Below are 15,337 nucleotides of genomic sequence, written 5' to 3' on the forward strand. Positions count from 1 at the left end.
AGACACTGTTGGCTTTGCTCATTCTTCAATCTATGATGCTTGTGCCTGTGCCTTGTATAATATCAGTCCAATCTTTGTTTTGAAGCACTGCAGTGATGACTTTCTGTTTGAAAGGGTACAAGGTGACAAGGTTGAAGAAACCAAGGTTGATGATTATCTCCATTTGATCTATGTCTCAGAGAATTATGATGACCTACTTACCACAAGGTTTACACAGTCTATTAAACAAGGACAGTTTTCTAAATCAGTGACACATCCAATTCTCAAACAAGACGCCACAGTTTTCAAGCTGCTCAAGAAACTTCACTGTGATCGGACAAAACATCTTTGGTTTCACAAGAAAGAGAAAGGACAATGTCTTCTGTACTGGGCAGTTCTTGGACATAATGCACGTCTATTTACAGATATAGAACACACAACTGGAGAAGAGTTCACTCAAGGAGAAATCAGTGAGGCCATGGAAGGATGTGCACAAAGCAACAAAGTGACAGCATTGAAATGGCTGTTCAGCAGGAGTGAGAAACATGACCATCAGTTGACACTGAACAGACTTTTGTTGGTAGCTGCTGAAAGTGGCAGCTCTGACATACTGGTGTATCTGCTGCAGGAAGGCGCTGATATTAACACAAGAGACAAGGGAATGCAAAACATCTTCCATCTTGTCTGTAAATCAGGAATGGAAAAAACCCTGAAAGTCCTGTTAACCAGGAAACCTGGGGAAAATGTTATAAACTCTGTTGATGTGAATGGCAAGACCCCTGTCATGGTTGCAGCACATACAGGATCAGAGGGATGTTTTAAGTTACTGCAGACATCAAATTTGAATGTGAAAGATAAACATGGCAGCGGAATTATTCATCTTGCCTGTCGTGGTGGGAACACTGCTATAGTACAACATGTCATGTCTCCATCTAACATCAACAGCAGAGGGGAATATGGATGGACATCAGTGATGCTGGCAGCTGTCACTGGACATCAAAGTGTGTTTGACCTCCTAGTGTCCAACCAAGCTGACCTCACACTGGTGGATACAGATGGTGACAGTTTACTTCATCTTGCCTGTCGTGGTGGGAACACTGCTATAGTACAACATGTCATGTCTCCATGTAACATCAACAGCAGAGGGGAATATGGATGGACATCAGTGATGCTGGCAGCTGTCACTGGACATCAAAGTGTGTTTGACCTCCTAGTGTCCAACCAAGCTGACCTCACACTGGTGGATACAGATGGTGACAGTTTACTTCATCTTGCCTGTCGTGGTGGGAACACTGCTATAGTACAACATGTCATGTCTCAATCTAACATCAACAGCAGAGGGGAGTATGGAAGGACAGCAGCTATGTGGGCCGCTGTCAGTGGACATCAAAGTGTGTTTGACCTCCTAGTGTCCAACCAAGCTGACCTCACACTGGTGGATGCAGATGGTGATAGTTTACTTCATCTTGCTTGTCATGGTGGGAACACTGCTATTGTAAAACATGTCCTGACACCTTCTAACATCAACAGCAGAGGGGAGTATGGAAGGACAGCAGCAATGAGGGCAGCTGTCAGTGGACATCAAAGTGTGTTTGACCTCCTAGTGTCCAACCAAGCTGACCTCACACTGGTGGATGCAGATGGTGATAGTTTACTTCATCTTGCCTGTGAGGGTGGGAACACTGCTATTGTAAAACATGTCCTGTCTCCATCTAACATCAACAGTAGAGGCAGACATGGATCGACAGCAGTGATGCAGGCAGCTGTCAGTGGACATCAAAGTGTGTTTGACCTCCTAGTGTCCAACCAAGCTGACCTCACACTGGTGGATACAGATGGTGATAGTTTACTTCATCTTGCTTGTCATGGTGGGAACACTGCTATTGTAAAACATGTCCTGACACCTTCTAACATCAACAGCAGAGGGGAGTATGGAAGGACAGCAGCAATGTGGGCCGCTGTCAGTGGACATCAAAGTGTGTTTGACCTCCTAGTGTCCAACCAAGCTGACCTCACACTGGTGGATGCAGATGGTGATAGTTTACTTCATCTTGCTTGTCATGGTGGGAACACTGCTATTGTAAAACATGTCCTGTCTCCATCTAACATCAACAGTACAGGCAGATATGGATGGACAGCAGCAATGAAGGCAGCTGTCAATGGACATCAAAGTGTGTTAGACCTCCTAGTGTCCAACCAAGCTGACCTCACACTGGTGGATACAGATGGTAATAGTTTACTTCATCTTGCCTGTCAGGGTGGGAACACTGCTATAGTACAACATGTCCTGTCTCCATCTAACATCAACAGCAGAGGGATGCATGGACATACACCAGTAATGATGGCAGCTGTCACTGGACATCAAAGTGTGTTTGACCTCCTAGTGTCCAACCAAGCTGACCTCACACTGATGGATACAGATGGTGACAGTTTACTTCATCTTGCCTGTGGTGGTGGTGGGAACACTGCTATAGTAAAACATGTCCTGTCTCCATCTAACATCAACAGTACAGGCAGATATGGATGGACAGCAGCAATGAAGGCAGCTGTCAATGGACATCAAAGTGTGTTTGACCTCCTTATGTCCAACCAAGCTGACCTCACACTGGTGGATGCAGATGGTGATAGTTTACTTCATCTTGCTTGTCATGGTGGGAACACTGCTATTGTAAAACATGTCCTGACACCTTCTAACATCAACAGCAGAGGGGAGTATGGAAGGACAGCAGCAATGTGGGCCGCTGTCAGTGGACATCAAAGTGTGTTTGACCTCCTAGTGTCCAACCAAGCTGACCTCACACTGGTGGATGCAGATGGTGATAGTTTACTTCATCTTGCTTGTCATGGTGGGAACACTGCTATTGTAAAACATGTCCTGTCTCCATCTAACATCAACAGTACAGGCAGATATGGATGGACAGCAGCAATGAAGGCAGCTGTCAATGGACATCAAAGTGTGTTTGACCTCCTAGTGTCCAACCAAGCTGACCTCACACTGGTGGATACAGATGGTAATAGTTTACTTCATCTTGCCTGTCAGGGTGGGAACACTGCTATAGTACAACATGTCCTGTCTCCATCTAACATCAAGAGCAGAGGGATGCATGGACATACACCAGTAATGATGGCAGCTGTCACTGGACATCAAAGTGTGTTTGACCTCCTAGTGTCCAACCAAGCTGACCTCACACTGATGGATACAGATGGTGACAGTTTACTTCATCTTGCCTGTGGTGGTGGTGGGAACACTGCTATAGTAAAACATGTCCTGTCTCCATCTAACATCAACAGTACAGGCAGATATGGATGGACAGCAGCAATGAAGGCAGCTGTCAATGGACATCAAAGTGTGTTTGACCTCCTTATGTCCAACCAAGCTGACCTCACACTGGTGGATACATATGGTGATAGTTTACTTCATCTTGCCTGTCGTGGTGGGAACACTGCTATAGTACAACATGTCCTGTCTCCATCTAACATCAACAGTAGAGGCAGATATGGATGGACAGCAGCAATGAATGCAGCTGACTATGGACATCAAAGTGTGTTTGACCTCCTTGTGTGCAACCAAGCTGACCTCACACTGGTGGATACAGATGGTGACAGTTTACTTCATCTTGCCTGTGGTGGTGGGAACACTGCTATAGTACAACATGTCCTGTCTCCATCTAACATCAACAGTAGAGGGGAGTATGGATGGACAGCAGTGATTCAGGCAGCTGTCAGTGGACATCAAAGTGTGTTTGACCTCCTAGTGTCCAACCAAGCTGACCTCACACTGGTGGATACAGATGGTAATAGTTTACTTCATCTTGCCTGTGGTGGTGGTGGGAACACTGCTATAGTACAACATGTTCTGTCTCCATCTAACATCAACAGTAGAGGGGAGTATGGATGGACAGCAGCAATGAGGGCAGCTGTCAGTGGACATCAAAGTGTGTTTGACCTCCTAGTGTCCAACCAAGCTGACCTCACACTGGTGGATACAGATGGTGATAGTTTACTTCATCTTGCCTGTCAGGGTGGGAACACTGCTATAGTACAACATGTCCTGTCTCCATCTAACATCAACAGCAGAGGGAGTGAAGGATACACACCTGTGATGAAAGCTGTATTCCATGGACATCAAGATGTTGTTGACCTCCTTGTGCAGCACAAAGCTGACCTCACACTTCTAACAGACAGTAATGAGGACATTGAATGTGTAGCTCAGATGGGAGGACATCCTACACTAGCCAAGTATCTTCAAACAACATGTCCTGTCTCCATCTAACATCAACAGCAGAGGGAGTGAAGGATACACACCTGTGATGAAAGCTGTATTCCATGGACATCAAGATGTTGTTGACCTCCTTGTGCAGCACAAAGCTGACCTCACACTTCTAACAGACAGTAATGAGGACATTGAATGTGTAGCTCAGATGGGAGGACATCCTACACTAGCCAAGTATCTTCAAACAGTTAAACATCCTCACTGATTAAGCTGTGTGTTATGTGTTCTGAAGGAAATTTATTGATTGTGTATTGCAACTATGTTCTACTGTAGAACATTCATTCTTGCAGACTTGGAAACACTGTAAACAATTAGTCAATACGTTTTGTATTTATGCTGAATATATTTAAACAGTATTGCTTAACAATTGTTAAGTGGTTGTCAACATTTGAACCTGTTGCCTACATATGCAGGTGAGCTACAGTGCTGAAGCACCATATTAACAGTTAAGTCAGTTTTCTCAAATTTTCTCTGAGAGAAAATTATTTTTCCATTATTTAATCTGAATATATAATGTGAGAGCAAGGTGGAGCTTTTCGTCTTTAAAAGACAGGAACATCGGTGAAATGATGATTTTACAAACTTCCCATCTTTTTCTGATACAAAGAGCTAACACTGACCATCCATGTATTGCCACTCAGGTAGCATTGTAGAAATGTCCTAATTTTGCTCTAGAGAAGTTTGTACAAATATTGTGATTCTAAATTTTGGCTCAGTTTGTAATAAAATTCAATCATCCTTGAAGGTTGATGGTTTTGCTATTTTTCTTTCAAATCCAGAATAAACTTAAACCTACAACCACATTTATAGACAGACTTAGCTTAGACACCGACCTCCTTCAGTGAGGAGAACATGCACGTATCTGCTGAATCAGCATTCTTCACGAGCCGACAGTTACGTAAAATAAAGAAATGCCGTAACTTGTTACCTTATTTAATTACATTTAACAGCAATCACTGACGATTGGTGAACTGATGGTGTCACAATATTTACTAGATTTGCAGGTGCTGAAATTGGGTTTAAAGTCACATCCCAGAATATTGCACTTATATAGCGATGTTGGTGTGTGTGTGCGTGCGTGCGTACTACTCGGGACTGATGCCGATTTATAGTGATAGCTCACTGAGATACCATGCTGCAATTTAACATGAATACCCCACTAAGACACAGTATACCGACTCCGAGCCGACCAGTCCTTGTTTTACACCCTTTATGCTGAGTGCCAGACATGGTAGCAACAAGTACCATCTTTTAACGTCTTTTGATATGACGCACCCTGGTATTGAACCCTGTACCTTCCTCTCTCTGGGCGGACGCTCTACCACTAGACCATGGAGGCGGTCTCTGGGCGGACGCTCTACCACTAGACCACGGAGGCGGTCTACTAGATTTGTAAATAGTAAAGGTGATTTTCGTGTCATTTCATCATTCCTCTTTATGCACTATCCATCTTGGACTGAAGAAGTGAGAAATTGGTGGCCGGGATCAGGCTTGACCAAGTTCCTCCTCAGTGAGCGACACCTTCGTTACACTCCCGGTAACATCCCTGATAACAGCATGGGCACGGCCATTGCAAGAATCTTGAAATTTGCCCTCGTAGCCCAAATGTAGCAGTGGTTATACTTCTCTATGTCTTTGGGAATGCCATCATAGTGAATTTTGAAAAGAATCACGAATGACCATTAATCACTGGATTGTCTGTTCCAGACACAATTATTTACAGACCTCCGTCATTTAGCTGGAATATTGCTGAGTGCGGCATTAAACAACAAACTAACCAACCAAATGAATTTACCTTTTTGTTTGTTTGATCAGATTGGTTCTAGATTCTATCAGGGGTAAGAGTATTCGGGGTTACGTCACTTGTTTGTTAACATAATGGTCGGGTCAGCTGCGAGTTCAACTCCAAGCATGGTTGTAGCCACCTATCACAGTGGGGAGCTTTGACTGGTATCGGAGATAGCCTGTTCGCAGAGCTCTCTATACATCGCTATGAGGAGCTCGATGCTTGACTTGCAAAGGGACACAACTCTCAAGTGCCACCCATCTTTCCTTCCACGTCAGATAACATACAGGCATCCAATGTGGCCTTCCGAGTCCTAATCATGTCAGCGCTGGTTACCATATGCCCTCTTCTGTTCATCGATTAATATCAGTTATTCTATTTTTCTACCAGGGAGTTATGATATTTAACGTCAAAGAGGGTCTGGAAATGACCGCATTTGTCTGGGAGGTTTCATCAGACGTCTGACAGCCCATAATGCAACAATGCAGATCTTATGGTAATTTCAGACGTATGTTAAGGTCATCATTACATATTATAATTAATAAGATAATTAATAATCAATGGTCATCATATATATCTGACTGACTCCAACAAATCTATCCGACAAGTCCAGTCATTTGCCCTCGTAGCCCAAATGTAGCAGTGGTTATACTTCTGTATGTCTTTGGGAATGCCATCATAGTGAATTTTGAAAAGAATCACGAATGATCATTAATCACTGGATTGTCTGTTCCAGACACAATTATTTATAGACCTCCGTCATTTAGCTGGAATATTGCTGAGTGCGGCATTAAACAACAAACTAACCAACCAAATGAATTTACCTTTTTGTTTGTTTGATCAGATTGGTTCTAGATTCTATCAGGGGTAAGAGTATTCGGGGTTACGTCACTTGTTTGTAAACATAATGGTCGGGTCAGCTGCGACGGAACATCATCTTTCAAAAGAACATTTAACATTGGTTCCCTCAATACTTGGAACAAACTCAGTATTGATATTGAAAGAAGTCCTACTTAACCTGCATTTAAATATTTTAAGACCCCTGTATGCTATTTAGTAGGACCGCTACTATGGGCTATGGAAAGTACCGTGAAAAAGGTTTGCTAATGTGTGCGGTAGGATTTACAGCACACTTCCTCAACCTGATTGGTTACAAATCATTAAATAGGTTGAACACCTGTACACCAATCTCTTCTTTAATTACTTATCTGCAAATACATAGACTTTTTTTTATGGAAAGGGAACTTTTTTGTTTTTGATCTGATACTGTTATTCAGGGTTGTATTTCTATGAAATAAAGCATACAATTTCTCGAGGATTGACTGTGTTACTCAAGGCTTGGCCCAGTTAATCAAGGGATGGCCAAGTAGCTCAAGGGATGGACCAGTTACTCAAGGGATGGACCAGTTACTCAAGGGATGGACCAGTTAGTCAAGGGATTGTCCAGTTATTCAAGGGTGGGCCCAGTAAAATCATGGGATGACCCAGCTACTCAAGGGATGGCCCAGATAAAGGGATGGCCCAGTTACTCTAGGGATGGCCCAGTTAGTCAAGGGATGACCAAGTAACTCAAGGGATTGCCCAGTTAAAGGGATGGCCATGTTAATCAAGCGATGGTCCAGTTACTCAAGGGATTGCCCAGTTAAAGGGATGACCAAGTTAATCAAGCGATGGTCCAGTTACTCAAGGGATGGCCCAGTTACTCAAGGGATGGCCAAGTTAGTCAAGGGATGGCCCAGATACTCAAGGGATGACCCAGTTACTGAAGGTTTGGCCCAGTTACTCAAGGGATGGCCCAGTTACTCAAGGGATGACCCAGTTACTCAAGGGATGACCCAGTTACTCAAGGGATGGCCCAGTTACTCAAGGGATGGACCAGTTAGTCAAGGGATTGTCCAGTTATTCAAGGGTGGGCCCAGTAAAATCATGGGATGACCCAGCTACTCAAGGGATGGCCCAGTTACTCAAGGGATGGCCCAGTTACTCAAGGGATGGACCAGTTAGTCAAGGGATTGTCCAGTTATTCAAGGGTGGGCCCAGTAAAATCATGGGATGACCCAGCTACTCAAGGGATGGCCCAGATAAAGGGATGGCCCAGTTACTCTAGGGATGGCCCAGTTACTCTAGGGATGACCCAGTTACTCAAGGGATGACCAAGTAACTCAAGGGATGGCCCAGTTACTCAAGGGATGGCCAAGTTAGTCAAGGGATGGCCCAGATACTCAAGGGATGGCCCAGTTACTCAAGGGATGGCCAAGTTAGTCAAGGGATGGCCCAGATACTCAAGGGATGACCCAGTTACTGAAGGTTTGGCCCAGTTACTCAAGGGATGGCCCAGTTACTCAAGGGATGACCCAGTTACTCAAGGGATGGCCCAGTTACTCAAGGGATGGCCCAGTTTCTCAAGGGATGACCCAGTTACTCAAGGGATGACCCAGTTACTCAAGGGATGGCCCAGTTATTCAAGGGATGGCCCAGATACTCAAGGGACGACCCAGTTACTCAAGGGATGGCCCAGTTATTCAAGGGATGGCCCAGTTATTCAAAGGATGGCCCAGTTACTGAAGGTTTGGCCCAGATACTCAAGGGATGGCGCAGATACTCAAGGGACGACCCAGTTACTCAAGGGATGACCCAGTTACTCAATGGATGATCCAGTTACTCAATGGACGACCCAGTTACTCAAGGGATGGCCCATGGCCAGTTACTCAAGGTATGGCCAAGTTACTGAAGGGATGGCCCAGTTACTGAAGGGATGGCCCAGTTACTCAAGGGATAAAAAGTCTTTAATATTATGTTAACCATGTCAACCATGTTAACAGACAAAGCAAACTTACAAACAGTGTTGTCTCCTTTCCCAGCTGTCTCCTCTGTGATGAAATACATTGATGACATGTTGTTTGACTTCATATTGCATAATTCATCAATTCTTTTCTGAAAAACAAATGAAATATCAGTACTGGGTATCAGAAATCTGAACTATCAAGAAAAGTTCCTTACACCTGGATCATTAAAAGATCTCAAAATATATTTCACTAAACATACATAGCTGTCTCAATGCTGAATGGTCAATTTGTATTACTTCACACGTATTACCACAGCAATAGTATTTTCCTTAAAGTGATTCACGAACATGATGTCTAAATAGTCATTATCAGGGGAACTTCCACATTAAATAATCACGGGTGGCCCAGTCACCTAGATTCACTGTGCAGAGTTGCTTCCCTTGGGCACGCCAGAAACCGACGAATGTGGGTTCGAATCCCGGTTCGCCCGGATTATGTTTGTAGGTTTGTCAGCATCATACCCGTGCTTGTGGGTTTCAGCGGAGTGAGACCTGCATCACTTCAGGCTTTCCTCCCACACTATACTGACACTTCTCCTGGCTTGGTCTTGTGTTCACTGTGCAACTCCGACTGTCATTTGTTTCATTTTGATTTATTAGCGCCTCGCCCAATATTATTCTGCTCACTTAATATCACACCAGGTACAGAAACTAAAGACACCACCACAAATTTATTATGCCGAAATGCTTTCACTATTTGGTGTCTTTATTGCACATATCATGTCAAACTAAAAACTTCACACCAACAACCCTTAAGTTTAGGATCAAAGGGAGACTACTCTTCAAACCTCAGCAGGCAAACCTTGTGGAAATGTTTAACTATAGTCTTTATCAATAAAGTCACGAACGGGATTTTTGTTTAAAATGTCTGTCCTTGCACATTACAATTAATTATATAAAAACACAAACAGTGTTTAATAACCAATGTACCAGAATTTGTATGTGAAATATATGAGGTGGATGTGTGAAAATCCAAGATGGCTGTTACTGGCATACAGTCTCACATTTGGTGAGTAACAACCATCTTAGATTTTTAATGACGGTATACGGGCTCGTGTGGTGTCAGTAGTTCTGCTCTCATGGGTCAATCTCACTTTGAGGCATAATAAAACAAGATATAAGTCAATCTATCGTCACTATGAAGTGGTGTACACAGGAATCATAGACTAAATGTTCAGTCGTCAAAGATAAGGCATTTCATATCAAACAAAACGTGAATTAATTCCCATTTTACACCAGGTTCTGTATTGCTTATGTAGAAATTACACCTGGAACACAGGATGAAACAATCTGTACATTTATTTGACTGCAGTCTGAAGTGCAATCCACAGATCCAACTGAAAGTTTTCTGCAAATGTACACTTTGTATGACTGTAGAATTTTGGATTCGGCAAGGAAGTGAGTTGCCACTGTGCCAGCTTTAAACAAAATAGACAACAGGCCTCAAAGAGAAGCCGGGTCAACGGCTTGCACAAAATTAATAAATGCCCTGGGGCCACATGCACAAAATGATCTTAGCGCTAAGACTATTTTAAGCCTGTGTTAAAGTATGGGAGTTAAGATCATCTTTGGGCTAAGATCGCTTTGTGCAAGTGGGCCCTGGTGTCTAATAGAGGAAATACAGATTGCACACTAAATCCCATTCTATTTTCATTTGAAATGTGAGAATAATTTCAATTTTAAAAAATTTAATACCGGTACTAACTTTAAAACCAGACCTGAATGTAAATGAAAACTGTCACCATACCCTGAACAAAAGTTCCTCCTTGGTTTTGGCACTGAACATGAGGATGACCTTGTTTGGGCACATGCTGCGTGTCGTCGCCATCTGCTGCAGATCATGAACGTGGCTCAGCATACTCATGAGGGGGTTGATCCCGACCCCACCCGCCACCAGCAGCAGGTTTGTGGGAGGCTCCTCGCCTGGCTGAGGGTCATAGAAGTAGTCGCCACCCACACGCAGGTCCACTTGAGCCCCCACCTTGCACTGGTAAACATGAGCCAAGCATACCGGTAGATGCATAAATAAATCTTGGTATGTCAGACCGAAAACTTCAATGGAAGTTTATTACACTGATACTGATTGGTAATTGCTGAATACAGACTCTGTACATAAATGATTAAATTAGATCATGTTGATCAGAATGTGCAATCAAGAGGAGATGTTTATGACCAATGACTCAGAATGCTTTGCATTTTTTAATAAGGCCATTGGCAGCCATATTTGATTTACGATCAAGATGCCTTGAACCGAACTGAGTTCTACATGAGGTGATCGTCTCACAAAGTTTCAAGTCTCATGCCCTTTAAGTTTTTGCGAAGAAGATCTTTTTAATCTTATGTTTCCAAGTCAAAAATGGCTATCTGGCGGCCATATTGAAATTCCAGTTTTGAAGACACATATCCCCTTGAAGTAACACACATCCACACAAATTTCAGATGAATCCATTGAGTCATTTCAGAACAGAAGTCAAAATATAAAAAGTTTATGGCCGCCGCCAATGTCTGTTCATCAATGATAAAATTTCTGATAACTTTGATAAAAAATTAATCAGCAACTGACTTTTGTACTACCCAGTTAGCCCCACTGAGATAATAATTGCTGTCCAGGCCAGTAAGATTTCAGGTTAACTTCTACTGCTATGTATTAGTTTTTTAATTCATATATCGACAAATTATGTCACTAGTTCCAAATATAGAAAAAAATCCTTTTTGTCTAGTTGGCATGGTAAACGTGTTGTTCTATTTAGGCCAAAAACGAAAATACTTGTTTCAGGTAACCTGACCAACCCACTGTTTCACTTGCGACCCAAATGTCAGATTAAATGTTCTGTATATTATCTTTGCTGACTCTGGACCAACAAATAGGACACACAGAATAAACATGAATCTACATGTCAAACATTATTAAATACCCTTACATAAAAAATCTGTTGGGGCCATGTTACCTGAAACAGATTTTTTTGTTCTTGGCCCAGCATAAAAACCAACAGGATCTGATGCCAATGCACAAGTTTGGGCAAGTGTACTCAAACTGTTTTGACTACGGGCTGCTCAGATATCCGAAGGTCGGTGGTTCGATCCCCGGACAAGTGTTTCCAAAAGATGTAAAAATATGGTACTTGTTGTTACCCTAGGCACTCTGCATTAAGGGGATAAAACAGGGACCGGTCAGCTCGGTGTAATCAGACTGTGTCTGGGTAGGGTACGACAAGCATAGGTTGTTGTGGACCTGTTCTAACTTGGGTCCCCACGAGGTAATAACGATACTTAGTAACGATGACCGTCTCCGTGGACTAGTGATAGAGCGTCCACCCTGAGAGCGGAAGGTCGGGGTTTGATCCCCGGCTGCGTCATATCAGAGGAAGATAAAATATGGTACTTGTTGTTACCTTGCCTGGCGGTCGGCCATACAGAGGTAAAACAGGTCGGCTCGGAGTCAATATACTGTGTCTTAGTGGGGTACCCATGTTAAACTGTGGCATGGTATCTCTCACTATAGAACCAGCAATAGTCCTGAATGTACAAGAAGCCCCCCTCCCCACCACACACAGGTCGCTATTTGAGTGCAATATTCTTGAAAGAGTTCTAGATTTACATAAGTAGAATTCTTGTCCAGGTTTATTTAGAGATTGTTGTCATATAGCTGGAATACTACTGCGTGATGTGGCTATCCACCCAGAACACAACACCATATCATGGTATAAACAGTGTTAGCGACCCGTTGACGACCACATGGAGAAGTCCCCTACTGTGTCTACACCAGGGATGTGGCTATCCACCCTGAACACAACACAATATCATGGTATAAACAGTGTTAGCGACCCGTTGACGACCACATGAAGAAGTCCCCTTCTGTATCTACACCAGGGATGTGGCTATCCACCCTGAACATAACACCATATCTTGGTAAAAACAGTGTTAGCGACCCGGTTACGACCACATGGAGAAGCCCCCTACTTGCAAACAGCTAAGTCAACAATCAAACAGCTAAGTCAAATGTCAAACACCTAAGGCAACAGTCAAACAGCTAGGGCAACAATCAAACAGCTAAGTCAACAATCAAACAGCTAAGTCAACAATCAAACAGCTAAGTCAACAGTCAAACAACTAAGTCAACAATCAAACAGCTAAGTCAACAGTCAAACAACTAAGCAACAATCAAACAGCTAAGTCAACAGTCAAACAACTAAGCAACAATCTAACAGCTAAGCCAACAAACAGCTAAGGCAACAATTAAACAGCTAAGTCAAAAGGCAAACAGCTAAGTCAACAATCAAACAGCTAAGTCAAATGTCAAACACCTAAGGCAACAGTCAAACAGCTAGGGCAACAATCAAACAGCTAAGTCAACAATCAAACAGCTAAGTCAACAATCAAACAGCTAAGTCAACAGTCAAACAACTAAGTCAACAGTCAAACAGCTAAGGCAACAATCAAACAGCTAAGTCAACAATCAAACAGCTAAGTCAACAGTCAAACAACTAAGCAACAATCTAACAGCTAAGCCAACAAACAGCTAAGGCAACAATCAAACAGCTAAGTCAAAAGGCAAACAGCTAAGTCAACAGTCAAACAGCTAAGTCAACAATCAAACAGCTAAGTCAACAATCAAACAGCTAAGTCAACAGTCAAACAGCAAAGGCAACAATCAAACAGCTAGTCAGGGTGAATAGCCACATCCCTCGTGCCATCTCAAAATGTATATGTTCAGTATTTCGCACATGACAGTGTTCACTTACCAGTCATGACAATCAAAGACGCGACTGTGGTTTCATTCGGCTTTGATCACTGAGTTACATATCGGATTTGCTCCCCAAGAACTAAGATACCAAACAATATAAATTACATAGACATTTTGTTCTTTATTCTCGTTAACTCAACTAAAATAACATTATAAACGCACATTTTACGTTTCAAACGTGAAAGGGGGTTTATAAGTGAGTAAAATAATAATTTCTTTAAATGTTCAATTTCATTAACAGAGCATTTAAAAGTGTTAAAAACTTACTAAGAAGAAATGGGTCTTTACAGTTACATGTTCATAATAAATTTTTTCATTCTATAAATATTTGGCCAGTTGATAAACTTTTTATTGATATAAGTTGATCTTAAGTGTGAAATGCCTTCACAGCGAAACAAGTAATGGAATTCGTCAGCAATAGCTGGCGAGTAACAGAGTTTACATAATCTATTCTCCCTTGGAATGTTATCCAATCTTCCAGTCTCTATGGGGAGATTGTAATTGGAGGTTCTAAATTTTAAGATAGGGTAGAAATTAGAGACTGTGGCGACCAGGTATTTTTCAAAATATGATATGTGTTTAAAGTACTTGTAGTAATGTTCTTTTGAGCTTGCTGCGACTAAATTGCATCAAGTTAAGAAAAAAAATATCTTTGAGTGTGTTTTCTAGTATCGTTATTACATAGCGTCTGTTAGCAGTTAGGGAGACGACAGGAAAAAAGAATGTCTTTAACAAAACCAAGCCAGGAGTGTTTTCCAGAGTTTATTCTTCCCCGCCCTTAAGGCGGGGAAGTATACGGGAGAGGTTAATTTTAGAGCATGTAAGTTGACATGATGGTTTCTTTGAAATTTCAAGCCACACAGTTACCGAAACGAAACATACAAATCATGTGAAATGTGCGTGAAATGTTGATGTTTATCTTTTCCAGCAATAAGAGATACTTCAAAATCGTCTTGCTATTCTGAGACTTAGTCAGTTTTCGTAATGCTGATAACCCATGAAATTTGTTCATTTTGTTTTTAAAAGAGCTAAAAATGATCCCATTTCGCTAAAGTTAACCGGTCTATATTTAGTAAGAATAAACTTTTGCGCATTGAGCGATTATCTCCTTTAGCTATAGGCGTAGTATAGAAGTGATAAATTCACGCACTGACCTTGCATTGCTGTACATCGTATCTTATTCAAGCTGTATCACTGAGAGTGAGTGATTATCTCCCTTACCCGAACAGCTCAATTGCGCACTACCTTTGCAATGTATCGTATGTTATTCAGGCAGCCATCGAGAAACGTTCCAGGAAGGAATTTAGGCCAAGCCTGTCACGCGCACTCAATTTTCACACTGCTATTGCAACATATTGTTCAACACGATTAAATAACAGGCTTCTATAAAGTATAACCTAGTTCAATAAACAACACATGTAAAACAACGGGTTTGATATGAGAATTTTTTTATTAGTTGTCTTCATAATCACATGTATGGCACTTGCTGTGCATAGTTGAGCACAGCATTGTTTTAAAAACTTCACTCTATGTAATGAATGGTACATACCGTTTCATGCGGGGGTTTACGTTTCTGCATGGTTTATTGCTTTGACAAAAAAACAAACACTTCCAGCGGAGATCATACACCCGCATATGTTCTTTGCTTCTGAATACATAGGAAATCAACAGGTTGGTGTGTTGTTTGCAATTATTTTCCAAAAAGATAAT

At 42.1% G+C, this 15,337-nt stretch overlaps 3 protein-coding genes across 8 annotated transcripts in view; 2 read left to right on the top strand and 1 right to left on the bottom strand.

The window, feature by feature from the left end:
- Positions 1-15,337, bottom strand: part of LOC125376694 (oxidoreductase NAD-binding domain-containing protein 1-like) — a 52,396-nt gene that overhangs the window by 11,889 nt on the left and 25,170 nt on the right. The window contains exons 2-3 of the mRNA XM_048388401.1: positions 10,631-10,870; positions 8,876-8,972 (exon numbers count right to left, since the gene is read on the bottom strand). Coding sequence (XP_048244358.1) covers positions 8,876-8,972; positions 10,631-10,870 — 337 coding nt within the window. The remainder of the gene's footprint in view (positions 1-8,875; positions 8,973-10,630; positions 10,871-15,337) is intronic.
- LOC125376480 (serine/threonine-protein phosphatase 6 regulatory ankyrin repeat subunit C-like) overlaps positions 1-15,337 on the top strand; it is a 45,823-nt gene that overhangs the window by 10,666 nt on the left and 19,820 nt on the right. The gene's annotated exons all lie outside the window — the stretch shown is intronic.
- On the top strand, positions 903-5,000 carry LOC125376549 (serine/threonine-protein phosphatase 6 regulatory ankyrin repeat subunit B-like). 2 transcript variants are annotated; one of them, XM_048388392.1, is made up of 2 exons: positions 903-4,222; positions 4,431-5,000. In XM_048388392.1, the coding sequence occupies exons 1-2, from the start codon at positions 953-955 to the stop codon at positions 4,455-4,457; spliced, it is 3,297 nt and encodes a 1,098-aa protein (XP_048244349.1). In that variant the 5' UTR covers positions 903-952; the 3' UTR covers positions 4,458-5,000. The 2 variants fall into 2 exon arrangements, with proteins under 2 accessions (XP_048244349.1, XP_048244350.1); XM_048388393.1 differs by having other exon boundaries at positions 903-4,025; positions 4,234-5,000.

Source organism: Haliotis rufescens, unplaced genomic scaffold (assembly GCF_023055435.1).
Source record: "Haliotis rufescens isolate VD_foot unplaced genomic scaffold, xgHalRufe1.0.p SCAF_10, whole genome shotgun sequence".
In the NCBI taxonomy this organism is placed as follows: domain Eukaryota; kingdom Metazoa; phylum Mollusca; class Gastropoda; order Lepetellida; family Haliotidae; genus Haliotis; species Haliotis rufescens.

Bases quoted from the DNA above. Each gene is read 5' to 3' on its own strand.
- LOC125376549 (XM_048388392.1), top strand. From the start codon at position 953: ATGCTGGCAGCTGTCACTGGACATCAAAGTGTGTTTGACCTCCTAGTG. The intron at 4,223-4,430 runs CTTCAAACAACA...CTAGCCAAGTAT, and splicing joins ATCCTACACTAGCCAAGTAT to CTTCAAACAGTTAAACATCC.